This window comes from Physcomitrium patens, chromosome 5 (genome assembly GCF_059467195.1).
Source record: "Physcomitrium patens ecotype Gransden chromosome 5, ASM5946719v1, whole genome shotgun sequence".
Lineage (NCBI taxonomy): Eukaryota > Viridiplantae > Streptophyta > Bryopsida > Funariales > Funariaceae > Physcomitrium > Physcomitrium patens.
This window is the reverse complement of record NC_143414.1, coordinates 8,282,793-8,300,189: the sequence shown is the minus strand read 5'-3', so window position 1 is coordinate 8,300,189 and position 17,397 is coordinate 8,282,793. Positions and strand designations below refer to the sequence as shown.

Sequence of the window (17,397 nt, the reverse complement as noted above, 5' to 3'; positions counted from 1 at the left end):
TATCAACAATCCCTTATTCATTGCATCAACTCTTGGTTTATTCAGAAGGTACAGTGTCATGTAATTCACAGTGAAATGGTACAACTGTAGAGGCAGCTCACAGATTCTAAGGTTGACAATAACGCGAAGTTCTGAACTTGTCGACTATTCTAAGCAGGAGGAAGAAAAAGCGAAAAAGGATAGTATCCTTCTCAATGATGTACTGTGGGGTAGATTGATAAGGCGGGATGAGAATCTATTGGCAAAGAGATCTGTTAGACAAAAGAGGCACACCCACCGTTCCTTGCCACTAGTACTTCACTGCAACACTCCACGGGGCTTCCAACGAGCAGACTCTGAAGAAGAAGGACAAGTACCTCATCCTCCAATGTTCAAAACTTCCTACTGTTTGTCTACTATACAACTCAAAGGAAGCTGACGCTTCCTAAAGAATGAAGAAGGTACTTGTCCACAGCTGCTACCTCCTTGCCAACTGCAGCATTTGCTGCAAATTCAAATCTGCTATACCGAACTGACTGTATGGAATGTGCACTACCCAATTCGATTGTTCACAACTCAAAGGGACCCTAGTATAAACACCAGCTGGCACAGGAACGACAGCAGTAGGAGGACGAGGCTGACCGACGGCGACAATCGCCGCGACCCATTAGTCGGTATGGTGTCGGGAAGGACACATTCTTCTCCGTTAAACCAAATTTTGCTAGGATAGCCGCCTCCGAGGGGAACTTCAATCCCCGGAGTGCCGTCTTTAGTGAAGGAAATGACGGATTGAATCTTACCTGAGGTGAGGTTCTGTGCAGGCATCAAGTAGTTGTTGTACCCCTCCAGACCCGTGAGAACAAAGGTATTATTGATCATCGGATCACCATTGCTATTGTTTAAGAGAGGCAATCTGGTAGCGTTCATGGTGTACGCTTCCTGCAATCCTCTCGTGGCATTTGGCATTTCAACGACGACGTACCAGTCAGGGTACGTGATGTTAGACCAGCCCAGAAGCGTCAGCCGAGCACTCCATCCCTTCGTGAAGTCGGAGACAATGTGCCAATTCACGTTAACGCCGCAGTTGTCCGTGCAAGGAAGAGGGTTTGGGATTGGTTTACGGTTGATCGCCGCCCACGCCTTCATTTTTTCGGTTCGATTCACTGGGGCAAGGGTAAGAGCACCGTAAGGAAGCAGCATTGCTGGTGCATCTTTGCTGCACCTGGTTGCATTTTCTTCAGTACCATACACAAGCGAAGCCGGTTTTAGAGGATGACCACAAGCACCATTTCTGCATGGAACCACGGAATCGTTGAAGTATGCTGAGAACGAAACGCAGCACTTTGGGGTTCTCTTCACTGCAGCGGTGATATTGCAAGTCACCTGTTCATTGCATCACATTTATAAATGAGAGTCCCGTAATAACTCGATTGGCCAATAGAAAAGTGCAGTGAACATCCTCAGAAAAAAGTGACAACAGGTAAAACTTCTTCCGTAAAGTACATTCAAATTTGAATTGTACCTGCCAAGTCTTCACAGCCGATCTTTGATGAATGAGGCTATTCCAGGGATCCGTGTAGACTGTAGGTTTAATCAGACGGGGCTCCCCGCAGGTATAGTATCCGTCAGTTGTGTTCGCTCCATCGCCAAACTTGAATTCATGGGGAGGCTTCAAGTAAGTAACATCATCGTTGCCAGGCGGTACCTTGTAGACGTTCATCAGAAACGCAGCGGTCGTCTTCTTAGGGTCTATGATAGCTGGGTATATTGTACCATTCTTGCAACAATTCTTGATCCCACCAATGTTTGTATCATTAGTTCTATCAGTGGGTAAATCAAGAATGATCGGTTTCTCTGAACAGCAGGCAGCTTTGTTCACATCTGGAGCGCCCGCATATGTCCTACCCGCGAGACCTCTCACACAGCGCTTGATGTCTGCCTCGAACGTTTGAGCGCCCATGATCGTGTTAATGAATTCACCCTCTGCCCAGGTCCAGGAAAGATTCCAGTGATCAATGCGAGTAACTGGCATATTATTCGTAATTTGCACCTGCGCAAATCAATTCAACACTTAAAGCATGCTAGAGATACAAGTTTCGGATCCGTGTCCAATCCTCAAAAATTTCGGCAGAGTAGATTGACGGGGACAAGTGATTGAATGGCACATGGTAATGGGAGGACTACGGACAAAAGTAGGACTGACGGTTTCAGAAATTGGACACCAAAGTTGTCACTAGAACTAACCATTGCCATGTAGTTTTCTTTGTAAGTCTGAGTAACATCATACAAAATAGTAATATTTCCCTTTTCTTCTGGCAAGTAATTCTCTTCGTCATCCGTCAAGGTAACATTCCTATTCTTCTCCAAGCAACAAGTGTACATTGTGTTGTCTGCGAGGACAGCGGCGAGTTAAAGCATTAGATAGGTACTACAATCCAAAGACACCTGTAGAAAGGAAACCAATCAAAATATCTTTGAATTGCATAACTATCACAGTACAGTTACTTACTTCCTTTCATGGTGGGAATACTGCAGTTATAATCCTTGTTTGTTATGTTTATACTCTTAGGCATGGGGTCAGTCTTGATCCCGAACTCTGTACCAACTAAGGGAATAACTCTCTGGATAAGCTTGAGGTTTCCCGCAGTCTCAATAGCATTCTTAATATCCTCAGGCATAGATCCCGTTAAAATGGTTCCATTAGACACATCCACGGGCATTTTCCGCCCATCTGCCAAGACGGCAGTTCCTGCGTCCACTAAAATCTGCCAAAACAGGCCAGAAGAACTTAAATTTCATTTTCAACAAGCAAAAGCAATGCAATCACAATTTCGTAACACGCTGGATGTTACGTAGGTCCATTAGTCCCATAAATTTGACTTTAGAATACTAGACAACGCACTTATCACAGCAAGTTCTTTTCCTACCAATCTATCGCGGTCTCAAAGTAAGTGCTACAGGCTAGTCACCGACACCCTGATTCAGGGGTTCGTTTGCACCCACAAACATGAATTTCAAGGTCATCCTAGCTTCGCGCTGTACACGTTTGTGTTAGGACAAAGAAATTTCGTGTACAGAGAGTGAGAATTCAACGAACTCAACAGACTTCACAGTTGACTGAAAAAAACAGAATTGATATTTGCAACACGTAATGAACTGCGGAGGGATGCCGTTCAGTGAAACTGTAACGAAGATCGCAATTTCCTGGACTCTGTAAGAACATTCACAACTTCTCTCGTAGAGATGTATGCTCCTCAATACTCTGGTGCTCACCTCGTTGTGCTGGTACGTAATTCCCATTTCCCAGTTTTCGACGGTAGAGTATCCCATATTTGTCAGTGAAGCCAACGCCATAAAGCTGTAGGGCTGAATCCACGGTGTCTCATTGAGATACGGATAAATCTTTTTTGTAAAGGTAGTGGTATACACGGCCAGAACACCTTGACAAGGGGGGAAAAGATCCTCCAGGCTTGGTGCAGGAGCTGGCGCCATCTCCATTGGCGGCAGTGCATCAGGAGGAAGTACCGTACCCGTCGGCGGCAAGACTGGAGGCACAATAGCTTGTCCACCGACATGAAACGCAAGCGTGATTACGAGCAGAGAGATCACCCATCCTTTCCCAGTGGCCCCCATTGCTAGCAACATCGGCAAGCAATTCTGAACCATTGCGGAATACCAACACTCCAGAATACAAACTTCACAAATCACCCAGCTACAGTCACAGCTCAAATGGCCAATGCTGTGCACCCAAATCCACTCATAGATTCGAGTCCAGGCTCCGAACTAACTTTCCTGGAGACGATCGACCAAGCAATCGCACCATCTAATCTCGACGCCTTCACCTCCATGCACGAAATCCATAATTCCGTGGCCGGTGAACAACCGTTGATGATCAAGGCCACTTGAGAGGATAACTGCTCTGAAAAAAGTTATCAGAGTGGACCTGGACTGCAAGGGACAGAGGTGGAGCTATATGAGTACTGGTTCCGAGGATCTTATCCCCCGCGCAACTTCACAACCACAGTGGGTGTGTGTGTGTGTGCCGCCTCCGATTCCTAGAGGGGACTGGGGAAATAATGCCTTCATGCAAAAATACACAGTGAGAGAAAGCCGAGGAGGCACGACTGAGCAATGGATCCGACGAAATAGATCAACGTAAGGATTAGGTTCCCAAGAGGCAACGAATGAAGTGCACCATCAATATAATCGAGATGGAGGGAGATCCTAGAAAGAAGGCCGCGATGTTGCCTCTTCCCACGTCGCGCGTCCCAGGAGCCTGGTACTAGGGGACGCGTGGCCTGGGCTGCGCGATGACAGCCACACTGGCCTTTGGGTCGCCTGGAATTGGTTCCCCGGTAAACCTAGTCGCAACGACATCACGGTTAATTCACCTCAAAATCTACTATTTTCCATTAAACGCCAGTTTACTCTTCCACACTGGAATTCTCTCTCATTCTCCCGATTGGGTGATTTGATCGCATTCCCTACGCTAGCTTTGATTTCGTCCTGCGCACACACGAGCTGTCAAGCCCGATGAATAGCGGGATGTGAGGCTCGGCACTTCCTCACAAACAACCATCTCCGCTGCTGGTTCTGTTGCTGATTGCTTCCAATTTCAGCACCTGCATGGGTGCACCATCATTCTGGGACCTCTCCTGAAATGATCACATTACATTAACGAAAGAATTGATCAGTTCCTTTTCATCATAATCTGATGCAAAGTTGCGGATTACAGCACATCCAATAAATCGCAGTGGTGCTGTTTTAGCCATTATCAAGTCACCGACATTGTTTTCCTGTGCGATACATTCCAATGCAACGTCGACCACAGCAGACAAAATCCGTGGTATCGAAGGTGTAAAAGTAAAGAAAAGAAAAAAGCGGTAAATCTAGTCGAAGGGTATTCCACTACTTGCGAATACAATTTGAACAGTGTTTGTTGGAGTGTTTGTTCAGTGTTCTTTACGTTTTGTTTTGACTTGGATTTTATTTTTACCTTTTCCCACTGTACAGCGAAGCTGCCTGAAGAAACGGACTTCTCGAGTCTTCAGGTGAAGTTCCATGCTAGGAAACTGGGGTCCTTGTTACCACCATCTCAGTCTCAAAAGGAACGTTAATTCTTCACGTTATATATATATAAACATATGTATTCTATTTAGTGTGTAGTCAACTATCAAATTGTACAATCCCCAAAGTTGCCATCCTGTTTCTGCTTCTGGAGCTGTAAAATGTTAGATTCTTGTCCATAATATTCAAAAAGAATCAAAGACGTGGGCAACAAGCATGCGTTGATGCAACAACAAGTTCCCACGAAGAAGAGCGAGATTGAACTTGAAACGCTTTTTTAACAGCTGAAATGAATAATTTTACGTGTTATCAGTAGAGAAATAAAATTTTGAGCACTCTTTCTCGAATCAATAGTCTTATTCTATGAATTCCAAGTACTACAATCCAAGAGGTATGGCTAGATTTGGAATATAGACAATGGCTGCATGCAATGTTGAACAAAGAAAACTAAAGAAATGAAACTAATCTTTTAAAAAAGATTGTAATGTGTATTAGGCATTGGCAAATTGCTACAGTTCATATTGGCAATGCTAATTTTAAAAAAGACAATATTTTATGCTATGGCAAGACAATCATATACACATACACACACAATCAGTAAATAATGTGTCTTGGAATGGGATTTTAAAAAAAGATAAACATTTCAACATTATTTGAAAGTGTCGTGTCAGTGTCATTTATGTTCATGTTAAACATAACCAATTGAAATTGACGTGAATGTGTCAAACATTGAAGTCATTACATAAGCTAAGATGATTTCTATGATTTCTCTTTTTCTTTTTAACTTCTAATTTCCAATTGTATAAAGTGAAATAAGTTTCACTTGCTAACTTGTCACATATGTCTCATCAGGTAAAATTTGCATTGTCAATTGCACAAGAAGTATTTCTGAAAGATGTTAAACATATGTATAATTGTTTATAACAAGAATTCAAGTGGCCATGATTACAGATATACAATACCATTTTTTGAGAATGCATTACATCAATGGACAAGATTTTTTATTTTATTTATTTTATTTTTCAAAGATAGAGTTGTGAAGTATACAAAACATCCAAATGTAATGCTAGAATAGTAAAATATGTCTAATTTGCTTACATGTGAAAGAAGTAATGAGCTACCAAAAAAGTATTTGTTACAAAACATAAAAAATAAACAAACTTCTTAGAATGTCATTTACATTTCTTAGAAGTGGTTAAATTTGTCTCCAGTATTAACCACCTACAACACCATGTGGAGTTCACAAACATCATTTCTAAAACAAAATAAGTATTACAGAAATGAAAAGTCAATTGGAATCCACAGTTGATATTTCTGCACACAACGACACGAGCTACCACCAACAAAGAAGCAAAAAATGATTAACTGTGCAGATGGTTTAGACGGAACCATTTCAAACAAGGAAAGTGGCAAGGACGCACCCCCACCTCCATTCATGCATTACAAAGTTGGGTCAAAACACAGAATCGTGAAGGGGATGAGAAGGGGGAAGAAACACAGCATAATCCAAGGCAGTATAACATGCAGAAGATTCGGGTAACCTTTTCACTGTTGTACGACGAGTGAAACCATGGCCGATGGGGGATGAACCAAGGCGCTGGATCGACGATGTCCACCGGGACAAACATCACTTCTTCTACTCTCAGATATGAATCAGTCAGGATATTCTCGCAGGCACTCCCCTAGAGACGCGTTCACCAAGTCCAAATATAGCCCAGAGTAAAAAACTAAGGCCAACCAGCACCACAACAGACAGGTCCAGGTTGAAAGAAGAAGCAGCAGTTGCAGCAGCAGCAGCATAGCTTATTCCTGGAGGTAGACCTAACGAGGTGAAGTTGGAAAAGAAACACGGTCCTCTTTTGTCAGATACGATGGTTTAGGAGTCATCCCACATCGATCTGGACTTACCTACCGAAATTTTTATTTATTAATGTTCCTGCAAACCTACCGTTGTGTCCAGTTTACAGCCCACAAAGCGCGCCGCGGATGGAGATTCCCGCCCCGCGGAAAGCTTTCGCGCCATACCTCAGCTGCCGGAGCTGAGGCCAAGTGGGGTGCCAAGTTTTTTGTCGGTGGGGGAGCATGTGATCGGCACCGATCGAACAGTTTCTCGCGTAGCTTCAGCCGCTCTGACCACCTCTCTCTCTCTCTCTCTCGCTCGCTCCCGCTTGGCTCGAAGGAGTGCTCCTAAACAGACAGCTTTTCCATGGCACGATGTCTTGTGTTCGTATGTTTTCCTGTTTGTTTTAAATTATTTCCTTTTTTCCATTTCCGTGGTTTGATGCTGGAACGGCCCCCCAACAATACGGAGGCACGGGATGAGGTGAATCCAGGAGTTCTACCGATCGCGCCATGTCGCGAACACCAGTCGCGAATACTGGAGACAAATTTAACCGCTCCCATGGCAATTGTGGACGCCTCTCAGGATATTCATGATCGTTTCAGGGAGAAGAGTGGCTGTTTTTTTGGTTTTTCCATTTTTGGCAGTGGGTCCAGAAGTTCCTGGTGCCGCTACATTTGTCGAGGAGTAGTGCCTGATTTGGCAACAGCCGATTGACGGGTTCACGCATGCCGGTCGCACCGTAAGGAAAACCAGCGACCCACTTCGCCATTTAGAAACGTCAACCGCATGCCAATGATGCTTCCGAAGTTCAGGCGGTACAACGAGCTCGGCCCGTTTTCGCAGAAGACCAGGAAGAAAAAGAAGAAGCTAAATTGTGTTGTTTCATCTACTTACTGAATAATAGGCTTGGCCCCATTTTTTGATTCCCATCTCACGCTACCTACCCACACCCCCCTTCTCTAACATCGGAATACCTTAAACCTCCTGTCAGGCCCTTGAACCAACTCGTAGACCTTGTCAGAAACCGCGCTTGTACAAACCCAAAACCGCTTTGAAGGATGTAGAAAGATTCCAAATGGATTCCACGTCCACCAATGATCGGCAAATTTTACAACGACCAGGTGGGGGTTTAACTGTTTTTACAGCCGGTTTCGCTTAAGTCTACGGCTCAGTTCAGGGGTAAAATGCAAAAATTGCTTTGAACATTTTTAACAATTCAACCCCTGCGGCGATTCAATTTTTTTCTTCTGCAGCACATCAGAACCTTATTTCTCCACCCTAAACAAAAAAATCCAAAAAATACCCCCCATGAGATAGCTAAAAAACCTTAAGTTGACTGTTTAAGGTATTCTAACGTTACATGGGTTGCCCACTTTATTGGGTGCTTTAAACCCTAACGCAGTAGGCCTTGCTACACATGAACATGTATGGCATAATTGTTTTCACACATCGCCATGTGAGGTTTGGATTAAAGATTTGAGTGGGGTTTTGTTTTGAACAAGTGGAGGGGGAAAGGTTATTAACTTATTTTTTTATTTACATAAATTTCAAGGTTGCAGGGACAACAAGGAAAGATTGCTGTTTTGAACAATATGTGATTTTTTTATTTTTATTTTTTTTCATTTTTTCATTTTTTTTTCTTCATTTGATCTATGTTGCTTTTTATCTTTCTACTTTTTGATTTTCTTCTCTTAACTTTTTGATGTCCTTGTATCACAACTTTGTGTTCGTGGTTTCCCATGTGTTGAAATTTTACCCTATATCAAACTTGTTTAATTGATTTTCGTGTTTTTGTTTGTTTGGTTGCACTTTCTAAATGATGGCAATCTTTCATACAGTTCTTAAAATTGACGTCTTTTATTGATCTCACAATCATGTATCAACCAGCTGAAAACTTTAGCAAATGTACTCATTTCAATTGAAGCATTCTAAATTTGATACTTAACCCCCATAAAAAAAGTGTAAGGGTGTGGAGCAATTTTAATGAGATATTACAATATTTCTACTCCTCCTATTGTAATCAGAAGAAGTGAATCACTTGAACTACATTGGGTGTTCTCAGAACCATTATTTTGCTTAATTGCAGCTACACAAATTTTACTACACATGCAAATTTAGATTGTTTATACAATCTTGTAGAGTTTGTAAAATTCATGTACTTTGGTCTTGAAGCAACTCTTCTTGTATAAAAGGAGAGTGGTGCTCTATGGATGCTATCTTTATGTGTGTTGATGATGATCCATAGTGTTTCAAACTGGTAGGGAGGTTTACTAACACAAAATACATAAACTCTTGAGGTGGCTCATCACTACTCAGTGATGTCTCATTGCACACAGAATGAGGGAAGAATATCATTTTTCAATACTTATCTATGAGTATTATTCCCAAGTTTATTTTTGCGCAGCAAGAAAAAAAGAGAGAGTATACATTGCTTTTTTAATAGAGGAGCAAAGGCGAGGGCCATGATTCCCTCAACACAACAATGAGTGTTTGTTTCAAAAGAGGTATTTGTTTTAAATAATAACTGGGTTATCTACTTATTGATTGATTGATTGATTTATTGATTTATTGATTTTTTTTTTTTTAGGCATGAATATTGATAAACTTCTTATTCTATATGATGGTTACTTTTTGAACATTTTTTTAAAATAATATCTTTAAATTTCACACAAACATCTTTTGTATTTATACATTCATTTTAAATTTCATGTATTTGAATCTCTCAGAAAAACACAAAATAAAAACTGCAACATAATCATTATATATATATATATATATATATATGTACATATTTTTACAAAAAACTACAAATCAAACACAATATATATTAAGAATATGCGAGAGTGTAGGAATAATATGACAATTAGATAATATATTACAGAACAACATAGACTAAATATTTGACATTTTGATTAAGTACATTTCTCAGTCCATTTTATTAGTACAATTTAAATGTGTGAAATTTGCAATTGAATTGAAACAATATTTGTGTAATATTTGATTTTGAGCATGTTTTAAATTTAATTTCAAGTGGCAAATTTTATGCAATACAGAATTATTTGAACATCATGATCTTGCTATAAAAATATTTTACATTGTACAATATTTAATTCTAATGAAATATAAAATATCAAGAACTATGAGTAAAATATAAGTATTTGATACTGCTGTAAATACAAGTATTAAAAAATGATATTTTTTGTTAAGTAATGAATATGTATACATATAAATTATTTCAAGTTTCTTCATGTTTGAAAGTCTACATACACTAGAACACATACACAAAGCTTAACTATTGTAGATCATAATTGGATTGTTGTGGCAAAATATTTGCACACCTATGCAAAAGTAAACAAACAATTAGATCTAATTTCAAACTTTATGAATAGATGGGAAAAGTCATGCATGCAAAGTAATATGATTGGCTTTACAATATGGATGGTTATCACATAAAATACCAAAATCCAATAAAAGTTTTTAGTGAGCCCTATGCCAATGGAACCACACAAGAGGGTAAGTGTACATTAATATCTAAACTATAAAATCTGCCTTGATTTGGGGGTGTGAAGACCAACATTCTGATTCTAATCAAGCATTCCTTTAATACCAATTTAATCACATTACAATACTAGTTACATAGTTCTCAAATAAATAAACAAAACAGTGGTTTCCATAAAGTCAACACCCACCAGTGATAACAATTCAAATAGCAGTGCTTGCATGTGCTTCTGTGGTTGAAATTATGTTTTCTCTTGTTTCTATTCTTCTTTTCTTTCTTCTATCTCTCTTCACTTGTCAGTACACACACACACACACACACACACACATTATATATATATATATATATACATGTGTGTGTGATTCTTCTATGACCATCATTCTTTAATTATATATATATATATATATATACATGTGTGTGTGATTCTTTTATGACAGCCATTCTAAAGAAGCCACTTGATCAAGGCTTTGACACTACAGTGCCCACTCCTTTGTGCTGGTGCACAAAATGTCAAAACAAGACAACACATGACTGTCCTTGAAATTGATGTGTGCAGCCCAATAATAACATGCTAAAATAAACTGTTCGAGTTTAATAATCTTTAAAAAATCAAACAGTAGAAGGCATATTTGTTTGCACTAAGGAAGGGAAAGGATATCTTACAGAGGAAGGGATTGGATATCTTACAGGGGCAGGCAGAGACTGACAATCAATCAATCATTCAATTCATATATATATATATATATACATATGGTCATACTTTTGTTCTCTTTGTAGTAGCCTAAAAAGCATATTTTCCCTTTAGTAAATGCTTTGAAAATTGAAATGGGTACGAAAAAAACAAAAAAACAAACAAACAATGAGAAAAATGAATACCGGGCTAAGAATTCATTGACGATCCAAGTATATGTATAAACAATCAATTTGTGCATGAGAATCAACTACACTTTTTACTAGAAAAAACAAAGATGCCACTTTCTTCTTATTTCCGACATTTCTATAAAATTTTCTTTTTCATATATATATAAACACAATGATGAATTTGCAGGTTTTGATGTAACTGCCGCTCTGGTAATGGGAAAGCACTGACATACATTGTGTGTGTGGCCATGGAGTCCGCTGACATTACACTTTTTCTGGCCACCAACTTGAAAAGTAGTGTGTGCAGAGAAATTGAAAAAACTGAGAATCTAGATTTGATTATTACATCCAGAAAGAGTATAGATTTGGAGGGGGGCCAAAAAGCCCTCTTGATGCCCCCATAACGAAATTAGTTAATTAAAGAATCTCATTTAGACCCACCTCCCTCAATAGTTTTAATTGACCTGAGAGTTTTATTCTACTTTATCAAAAACTCACCTTTTCCCAGGTTGTGAGCTTGGCTGAACTACAAACACCCAGAGAAAGCACCTCGGAATTGAATTGGGACTAGCTCAAATTTCTGGCCGAACAATTGCTTCTAACAACAATCCCATAGATACAAACATACACACATTACAACATATATATATATATATATATATATATATCTATATATATATGTTATGTGTGTATGTAAGTGCATGCACACGTATTATTGAAGCAATTGTTGTACATGTACACAAAACAAATTAATGGATGTCGATAGCCGAGGGACATCACAGAAGTGACAAGAACGACATTTGAAAAGATCAACCCCGAGTGTATTCTTCACAACAGAAAAGGGAAAACCTGCACCTCCTCTTTGCAGAAGGTCAGTCTAGAAGTGAAAAGCACTCCCCTGGAAAGGGCGATGGATTCCACTCCCTCGTCTACTAATCACCGTCCACAGTTCTTTCTTTATTCGAAAAAAAGCCAAAGTCATAAAGAGAACGTCTCATTGTCAAGTTTGTTTCCAGGCCTATTCCCTTATGAACTATCTGTCTACCCCACCTTCTTCCCTTCCACACCTCCCACTGATTTCGGTTTCAGTTGAAGCCGAGCTTAATAAAGTCAACGCAGTTCACTAAAACTCCACCCCCTCCCGCACCCACAATTAGTTGCGGAAGCATTTATGAGTTGGACAAGCAATGCCGCACCTGCCTTCAGGAAAAAAACGAGCTTTAGTTGCAACCCACATGTGAATGAGACGGAGGAGCATCAGAGGATCCTGCTGCCTGCATCGCTGTTTCCTTACTGCGACAATTACACATTTCATTTCCTTTCTGATATTGTCGGAGCCTTTTTATGATGTGGAGGTAGGTGGCGCTCTCTTGCGGCCCACCGACCAAACGATATGGTTATCAAGGTAGGTTTCGAAGAACCAGTAAAACTTAAAAATCACGATAAAGGTCAACTAGGAGTTGCCTCAAAATTGGGTGCCTGCATGGCTTTCACGTGGGTGGATCAGATGAGAACTGAAGGATTCCAAGGGGGTTTAGCGTTGTGTCGCTGTGTTCGACTCTTTGGACACGAATGAGCTTGAAATTGCATCTTGCAGACTCATGGGCCTGGTTTTGTGCTTCGAGTCGCAGTAACCGCAACTGCATGCTTTCGTTCTCGAAATGATGTGGAGGTTAGCGGAGCGATTCAACTCCAGGTGGGGGTGAATGACTTCTGTGCTGATGCTTTGTTGATGTTTTTAATCTCGTGAATTATGGGTATGAACCCTCGAAACAATATCTTCACAGGAAAAGCGTTAATCATTGACATTATTGTGAATATCTGCTAACTGACAGTTAGTCGATAATACGGACTCCTTTCCATTAAATATGGAAAAATCTGACGAAATCAACGTCGATGGAATTGTTCCTGATCAATAATTTCGGTTCATTGCTGGTAGTAGCGGATTTTAGTTTGTAACCAATGAATCGAGTAGGCTTTTTGTTTTAGTAGACTTTTACGTGGCGACTCAAGTTTGGAAGCTTGTGTTTATGTGTGATCAATGTAGGGTGTCCTTATTAGTGGTGGAAGAAAACGAGGATTAGTGGTAAATAGTAGCTTTTTGCAATAAGTGTGATGCGTATAAGAATCAGAGCAAGTGTGGTTGGTAGAACTTTGTTCGCTCAGGTGGAAAACGATTCTTTGATGTGTTACATATTTCGATGAATCATTCCTCTCTTCATATCTACAATCCCAAGAGTTTTGTGTGTTTTTTATCCATACTTTGATTCAGTTACATTTCCACCCTCCCCACGTGTGCCAACATCGTTAAAGTTACTTAATTACATGTTGTAAACACACGCACACACATATATATATATATATATATATATATACACACACACACACACGCTTAGGTGTGTGTGGTTGCATGTTTGTTGTCCACGAGTGGAAATAAGTTGACATGATATTTATTCGCAAAGAGATTGCGATGCACCTTGAGAACAGACATACATGACTCAATTAGCCAGAAAAAAAGATTGAATGACATTCTCATGCAGAAGAATACAAGAATATGATTTTGAGAATATCCTAAACCATATTTAGGACATTAAACTAGCGCAGAATAGAATGAAAATAGATGATAAATGACAACACGACAACAGTAACATCAAAGCGTTTCCTTTTCCCTTTCATTTTGTTTGTCCTCTTGACAAATTTCAAAGCATAGTTGATACAAAATCCCAGCAGTTTACGTACGCATGAAAAAAAACATCTACAGCCGTCGAATTTTTACACGTCATGCTCATCGTGTTTTATGTTTACTAACATTAATAGTATCATTTTATCCATGAGAGGATGGACCTCTGTGCCGATTGTGATTGATGCTTAGTAGTTTTGTGATTATTTTCAATCCATAGCAAGCATCCATGTCACAGCGTAACTTCCCCTGATCTACGGGCAATTCGATATGCATTCCAAATATTGATATGTGCAGTTGGTGAGAACACTTAAGGAGACTTTATCATCAACTACTCTTTTCCATTCATTAGTATTATTGTTTTTCGATTTTGTCTAGATCCCTCCCTCAACTTCAGGAATGCAAGGTGGAGAGACGGTTGAGGACAATCGCTGGTGACTGAGTTCATCCATCTCATTCTTCCCTTTGGAGCGTCTTGGAATGTTTTGTGGCGATTAAGACAAAGAAACCGGAAAAAATGTGGTCGTAAGTTGCTGCAAGTTTAGCTACTCCTCAAATAGTACGAAGCTGAAGGTAGGCGAGAAGAGAAAGAACGCTTCCTCGCCACCCACAAAACAGTACCGTACGATGCAGGATCAAAGAGAAGGCAATATCTTGTGCAATTAAAATGAAATCCCACGATAACGTTCTGAGGTTGAATTGATGGAGTCGAGGACAAATTTCTTCCGTGGAGCAGGGATTCAGTGAGCTGTTGCAGGCTTTGCAAGGCGGTTGATACAATCAGTGTCTGGCTAAACGCCAGTATCAATCCCTGCTCCCCATCGCAGTACCAGGACATTCGACCAGGAATTCGTAACTTATTGTGAACGACCCCGTGGCAGAAAAGAAAAGAGCTCTTCGAAAATTCAGCTCGAATTAAGCAGACTAATGTCCAGTAGTTATCCTTGAGAATCACATGCCTCAGAGACGACCGATGGGGACGCCCTTTCTAGAGACAGTGCGCTTCTGGATCGTTGTTTGCCAACTCCTTGCCCCAAATTAAGCACCAGAGTTGCACCTAACCATTCACTTCACCTGACACTGGAGTCGTACTCATTGACTCGGGGACCTTTGTCATGGATCCCACATCACTGTTCCGGTGGATGGATGAAGTAGGAGCGAGCGAAACAGAGACGGCCAGCGTCGGTTTTGGCAAAGCAGGCGGATTGTAACCAGGATCCCAACGCGTTCAAAGCTGCCACGCCAAGCATGAAGAGGAACGCATGCTGCGGCATCTGCCGCGCCACACTCCACCTGGTGGCACAATTGAGAACAAGGCCCTCCGCAAAAGCGCTTGTCAGACAGAGCAGCGCCTTAGCAACCATTCGGTCCCACAGCTTTGGCCTCATAGTGCCGCTCTCTCTGTCTGTTTGTCTGTCTGTCTTGTTCTTCGCCCACAACCCAAACTGCACAGTGTCCACACTGAACCAGCCAGCCAGGCAGCTACTGTTGTTTGTGCCCACCCCTCGCTCCGCCATTGCTTGGTCAAATTTGGGTCCAGTCCGGCGGCAGGTTGCCAGATCCCCGCGACGTCGCAGTAAACCATTCTCGTGCTAGATTTGCATACACATGATGAATTTGCACACATCACTGGCTCGAAAAGTGTGTGTGTGTGTGTATTTGTGATGAGATTCCACAGTTCATGCTAAAGCTGTTGTTTTTGAGCAGATCGTCGGAGGAAGCTGCTCGAAATCGTGTTGATAGAGTCTTGAGCCCTATAAGTTACATTGAAAAGCAATTTTTCATAAGCATTGTGACAGTGATTGTCTTTAGGATTCATGAACAGATCGTGGTTACTACGCGATGGCTTGCAGTGACCCCAACAATTGTAGTCGTAGTGTTACTAATAGAGGTGCTAATTGGCTTATACCACACTTACAATACACTAATCAGCACTTGGCAACTATTTTGGGGTTGATTGTCAAGATTTTAGGTCAATTAGTTTTGAGTTAAGACTACCAATCAAATAGAGATTAGAGTTAGCAATTTAAAAATGAAGAAGCTGTGTTTTTTCAACAAGAAAACATAGCATAGTAGTGAAGATTTGGAAGAGAAATAGTGTGATAACTTTTAAGCACATAATACATGTATATGTACAAGTTTACCAATCAAGTGAGCATCATATAATGGTCTTACAAGCAAATAGTAATGGTGGCAATTTACCAACTGCACAACCAAACAAGACAATGGCTAATATAAGATCAAACCAACATTGTATAATGAAGTAAGAAAAGGTGGAAAGATGTTATACTACAAAATATTTAACTATAGAGAAATATGAAGGAATTAACATGTTCAAGATTAAAAGATTAGTAAATAAGAAATGTAACTTGTAGAACAATTTAAAATTATTATAGATCTTGTAGGAAACAAACTCTTAAATGTTTTTGAAGCATATTTTTTAAATCTACAAAAAAAGAAACTTGGCTACTCTTTGTAGTTAGAATGTTTTGTTGGTGAATGTTTTTTTATTTTTACTTTCATAAAATCAACAATTTAGGCATGGCTAAAAATTGTTGCTATTAGATTCTTATGAAATCATAACTGTTATCTATTTGTTATAAGAGTAAACACTAAAATTTGATTATTATGCTCTAATTTTTTTGAAACTCCAATTTAAATTTTGACTTGAAATTATTTTGATAAATATTCAATATAAATTTAGACACTCAATAGATTAAAGTATTATTGGTAAATAAAAAATGAATCTTATAAAATTAGACCTTATTCTTATATTACAATTAATACTATAGAAACATGATAATTTTTTTAGAGTCATTAATTATATGACCAAAAAAATTAAAAAATATTAATTTATTACAATTTTATGCTTACTACATAGAAGAACTGTCTTTAATAATAGCAATTAAAAATATCATACATTAAGACTTAGTTTAATAAAATCTAGCACAAATTATTTTAAAATAAAAAATAATTCTAGTGAAATAAATAAATAAAAATAAATCATACATTTAGTATAATAAAAAATAAATATAAGAACAATATGTGTAAATTTTAATATATTATGGATATCTTAACACCACAAACTTAACTTGAGATTTAAACAAATTCAAAGATCAAAACCTTTATTGCCTTTGTATTACTTTGGCAAAATACAATTTAATACTAGATGTAGTAACAAAAGAATATAAATTTGTCAAATGTCCTAACCTTCTAGATTTAAACCTAATCACTAATATTCTTATACTAGGGGATCGGCACTTAATGTTGGAAGGTTTATACAGACAAGTTTATTCTTAAAAAATCAAAGATCTATAAATTAATTGCAAGCCTTGACAATTTTTTTATTTTTATTTTTATTTTTTTAATTAAAAAAAACAATCAAGACCTTAGTAATAAAAATGTTCTTCTTATTAAATAAGATTTAATTTCCTATATTTATTTTATTACTTTCTATGTTTAATATTT

The 17,397-nt window shown here is 39.2% G+C and overlaps 1 protein-coding gene across 1 annotated transcript; it reads right to left on the bottom strand.

The window, feature by feature from the left end:
* Positions 1–4,138, bottom strand: LOC112283006 (COBRA-like protein 7). Its single transcript, XM_024521294.3, has 5 exons — positions 3,253–4,138; positions 2,489–2,744; positions 2,224–2,369; positions 1,502–2,029; positions 1–1,362 (listed from the first exon to the last, which is right to left on the bottom strand). Exons 1-5 carry the CDS (start codon positions 3,643–3,645, stop codon positions 556–558), a joined length of 2,130 nt encoding a protein of 709 aa, XP_024377062.1. The 5' UTR covers positions 3,646–4,138; the 3' UTR covers positions 1–555.
* Between the last annotated feature and the right edge of the window lie 13,259 nt (positions 4,139–17,397).

Bases quoted from the DNA above. Each gene is read 5' to 3' on its own strand.
- LOC112283006 (XM_024521294.3), bottom strand. From the start codon at position 3,645: ATGGTTCAGAATTGCTTGCCGATGTTGCTAGCAATGGGGGCCACTGGG. The intron at 2,370-2,488 runs GTAAGTAACTGT...CTGTCCTCGCAG, and splicing joins TATTCCCACCATGAAAGGAA to ACAACACAATGTACACTTGT. The intron at 2,030-2,223 runs GTTAGTTCTAGT...TGATTTGCGCAG, and splicing joins AAGAAAACTACATGGCAATG to GTGCAAATTACGAATAATAT.